Here is a 3,499-nt window from a genome sequence, read left to right on the forward strand (position 1 = left end):
ACTTGGCTAGCTAATGATTCTAACATATGTGTTATGGGCTAAGCTAATTTATAATATTTTAGCTTCTGTAGGATATGATTTAAGCTGACGTGCAATTTTATGTGACCTGAATGGTAACCCCCAAGGGACATGGATGGTTTCTAAAGTCTTGCATATTAAAAAAGGGTTAATTACACGGTTGATCCTTGTAGTTTGTGAAAAATAACAAGATTGGATATTAAGAGTTTAAAGTAACAATCTAGAGAATTAACTTTTAACTTAGTAATATCATAGGGTATTAAGGCTAACATTCGTGTCATTTCACATCTTACGTTGTAATTGACCACCATTAGTCCAGATGTCACTTACTGACTGGGCCAAGTTTAATCTTCAATTTTTTTAGGAAGACAGTACAAACAAAGAAAGCACATAGTAGCACATTGCAACCACAACTGCCCACGACGCCAAAAGCCCTTCAGTCGACTATCAACATCGATAACACCACCAGCACGCTGACAAACCATCTCCTCTCTCTCTCTCTTTCTCTCTCTCTCTCTCTCTCTCTCTCTCTCTGACTTTTCAATGAAAACTTCCACACCCGATTTAATGAAAGGTGTGATCGGAACCACTAAAAACCCTAGCTCGTGCGATGTAAACTAGATTTAGTGAAAAATGGCGTGTCTGTAAATTAGGCTTTTGATTTGGGGAAAGATGAAGATGGTGGTTTGCTTAACGAAGTCGTCAAAACCCTAAAAGATCTCGGTTGGAAGGGTACAAGCAACCAAACACAGTCGACACGACGGTTTCACCCCAAATTCAATTCTTGTAACAAATTATAAATTCTTACAAAATTAAGTGAACGAAAGATCCCCTGTATAATTCTTACAAAAGTAATGTGAACCAAAGATCCCCTATATTGTTTGTTTTTGTCTTTTAAAGATTTTTAAATTCGTTTACTAAAACATTCCAATGGTCTGGTTTGTGTAGTTGACGTTTTTGTTTTGTCCCATCTTTGATGTGATTTTTAATCGCTAAAAATCTACCAAATCATGTTTAAAAATGAAATTTTATAACATTTATAACAGTAGTGCATAATATTTTATTAAGCATATAATTGAAAATCTACGACAAAGAGGACCTAACTATAATATAATGATGCATTATGAGTGAGTCAAGTCCAGCCTGCTTCAGCTTAGGCTTAGGCTCAAATTAAACGAGTTAAATTTTGATTTGAGTTTGTACTCAGTTTAAAATAAAAGTTTATTTAATATATATTTTAATACTTAAGTTACAATAATCAACAAAATTAATATTAGGAGGGTCACTGAGACTCATAGACCATATTATGTGGGTTTGTTATCTAATAATTGATCTTGTTTATTAGTTACACGCATTAAAATTTGGGCTTAACATTAACGAAACAAACAAACGAGCTTACCTTGCTTCGAGCTCGGCATGTTTACAAACCGAGTGAGCTCAGCTTGGCTCCTTTGTAAACGAGCTGATATCGAGTGAGCTCGAGTTAAGAACTTTTTTAACTGCCTTAGATCCAACCTACAAAGCTTAACCATATACTAAAGCGTCTCATATATCTCACAGTCCAGTTCGATCGATTTGACGAAAATTCTAAACCGTACAATTAGTTGAATTTCAAAAAACAACAAACTGATTTTTTTTTGAACGGCAACAATGATTATTTTCAAAGAGATCACTAGCGGGAAACTAGCAAAAACCTCAATAAAACCAAAATTAAAAAAACAAAACATACTACAGAATTACGAACCCATTAAATTTTAAAAACTACGAGAAAGGGGCAAACTTGCCACCTTTGCTATGTTGCCGAAACCTTCTTTGCTCTACCGGTAAATAATGCGGTTGAGACTATGCACCATGATGTCCTCCATAATCTGCGAGCTTGATATCTTAACCACAGAGAACTTCCTGGAGATCCGGTTGAGCCAAATTAACCAAAAACCGGTATATAAAATAAGGGCCAACACCTTTTTATCTAACCGAATTAACCGAGTTGGTTGGGTAGAGCCTACATGAGATAGACTGGGTCTAATCCCACTTCATGACTTTTTAACATGGTCCAAGTCTTCCCTTTTTATTTTTCTATTCCTTTTTTGCAACAATTGAATGTTGTTTTGGCCTCATGATTAACTACTCATTTGTTTAAAATAATGGCCACACAACTATTTCCGTATAAATAACACACAAACACACACTTGACTTCAAAAGTCTCTCTTAATTTCCTCAACATTTCACTCCACCTGCTTCCATATCTCCATCAACATGCCTGAAAGCAAGGTGAATTTCTGCACTTTCTTCCTCTGATTCATATGAACCTTTGTTTCTTTTAAGTTCAGCGTTTGGTCCACAACAACTTTTCGAGCCCTTAGGGGCGAGGCTTTGTTTTTAGTAGATTAGGGTTTTCTATTCAGAAGGGGATGACGGTGCAGTTTGTTCCTCGTCTACCTGTTATCCTTATGTAATTTGCCCTGGTGATTGGAATGAAATATATAAAATTACCTTTAAAAAAAGAAAAAAAAAGGTGTATGAAGCCCAGACTTTGTATTTTCTTTTCTTTTATTTTGATCTTCATCCACGTTTCTTCAATTTACTTCTAATAATCGGTAACTAATTGCAGAAAGTGGTTATTAAAGTGGATATCAATGACAATGATGAGAAAAGAAAAGCTCTAAAGGCGGTTTCGGGTCTTTCAGGTTAAAACTTTGTTTTCTTTTTATTCAAATTTGATTTTAACACCATAATAGTTCATTAACTTATAGAAACTCTTCTTCTGAAACTCTTTTAGGGATTGATTCCTTGGCTATGGATATGAAAGACAAGAAAATGACTATCGTCGGAGACGTTGATCCGGTGGATGTTATCGGAAAGCTTAAAAATTGGCATGCCGATGTACTCTCCGTTGGACATGCTAAAGAAGAAAACAAAGAACCAGAAAAGAAAGATATTTAAGCTTGGGTATTGTAAAAATGTATTACCAACATCTATACTATGTTGATGTGCTGATATTATATTTTTACATTTTAAAGTATTTAAATATTGGGTTATTGGATTGTATCACCCTAACTATTGGCGATTGGCCACTGCCACCCTCAACTATCACTTTGACGTCCGTCACCCCCAACTTAACACTTAGTGTGTTTTGTCACTACGTTTTTGATCCTGTTACTATATATTTGGGGTGTCCTATCCCTAAAACCTTTCTAAGATCCCTATGACACCCCCAAAAGTATAGTAACGGGATCTAAAGTTAGTGACCAGTTAACGATGTGGTGACAAAACACATTATGTGTTAAGTTGGGGGTGACGGACGTCAAATTGATAGTTCGGTGTAGCAGTGACCAATAGCCAATAGTTTGAGATGATAAAATCCAATAACCCTTAAATATTCAAGTTGAGTTGAAGAATATTACAGAAGATGTTTAAATAATTATTATACTTGATTATAATAAATAGTCAAAGATGCGAACAAGTGATCGTTTAAATACTT

The 3,499-nt window shown here is 35.1% G+C and overlaps 1 protein-coding gene across 1 annotated transcript; it reads left to right on the forward strand.

Moving 5' to 3' along the window:
- The first annotated feature begins 2,144 nt into the window (after positions 1-2,144).
- LOC110922663 (heavy metal-associated isoprenylated plant protein 39) lies at positions 2,145-3,066 on the forward strand. The gene is made up of 3 exons (XM_022166917.2): positions 2,145-2,289; positions 2,630-2,705; positions 2,798-3,066. The coding sequence occupies exons 1-3, from the start codon at positions 2,275-2,277 to the stop codon at positions 2,959-2,961; spliced, it is 255 nt and encodes an 84-aa protein (XP_022022609.1). The 5' UTR covers positions 2,145-2,274; the 3' UTR covers positions 2,962-3,066.
- Positions 3,067-3,499: the final 433 nt, after the last annotated feature.

Source organism: Helianthus annuus, chromosome 2, assembly GCF_002127325.2.
Source record: "Helianthus annuus cultivar XRQ/B chromosome 2, HanXRQr2.0-SUNRISE, whole genome shotgun sequence".
Classification (NCBI taxonomy): domain Eukaryota; kingdom Viridiplantae; phylum Streptophyta; class Magnoliopsida; order Asterales; family Asteraceae; genus Helianthus; species Helianthus annuus.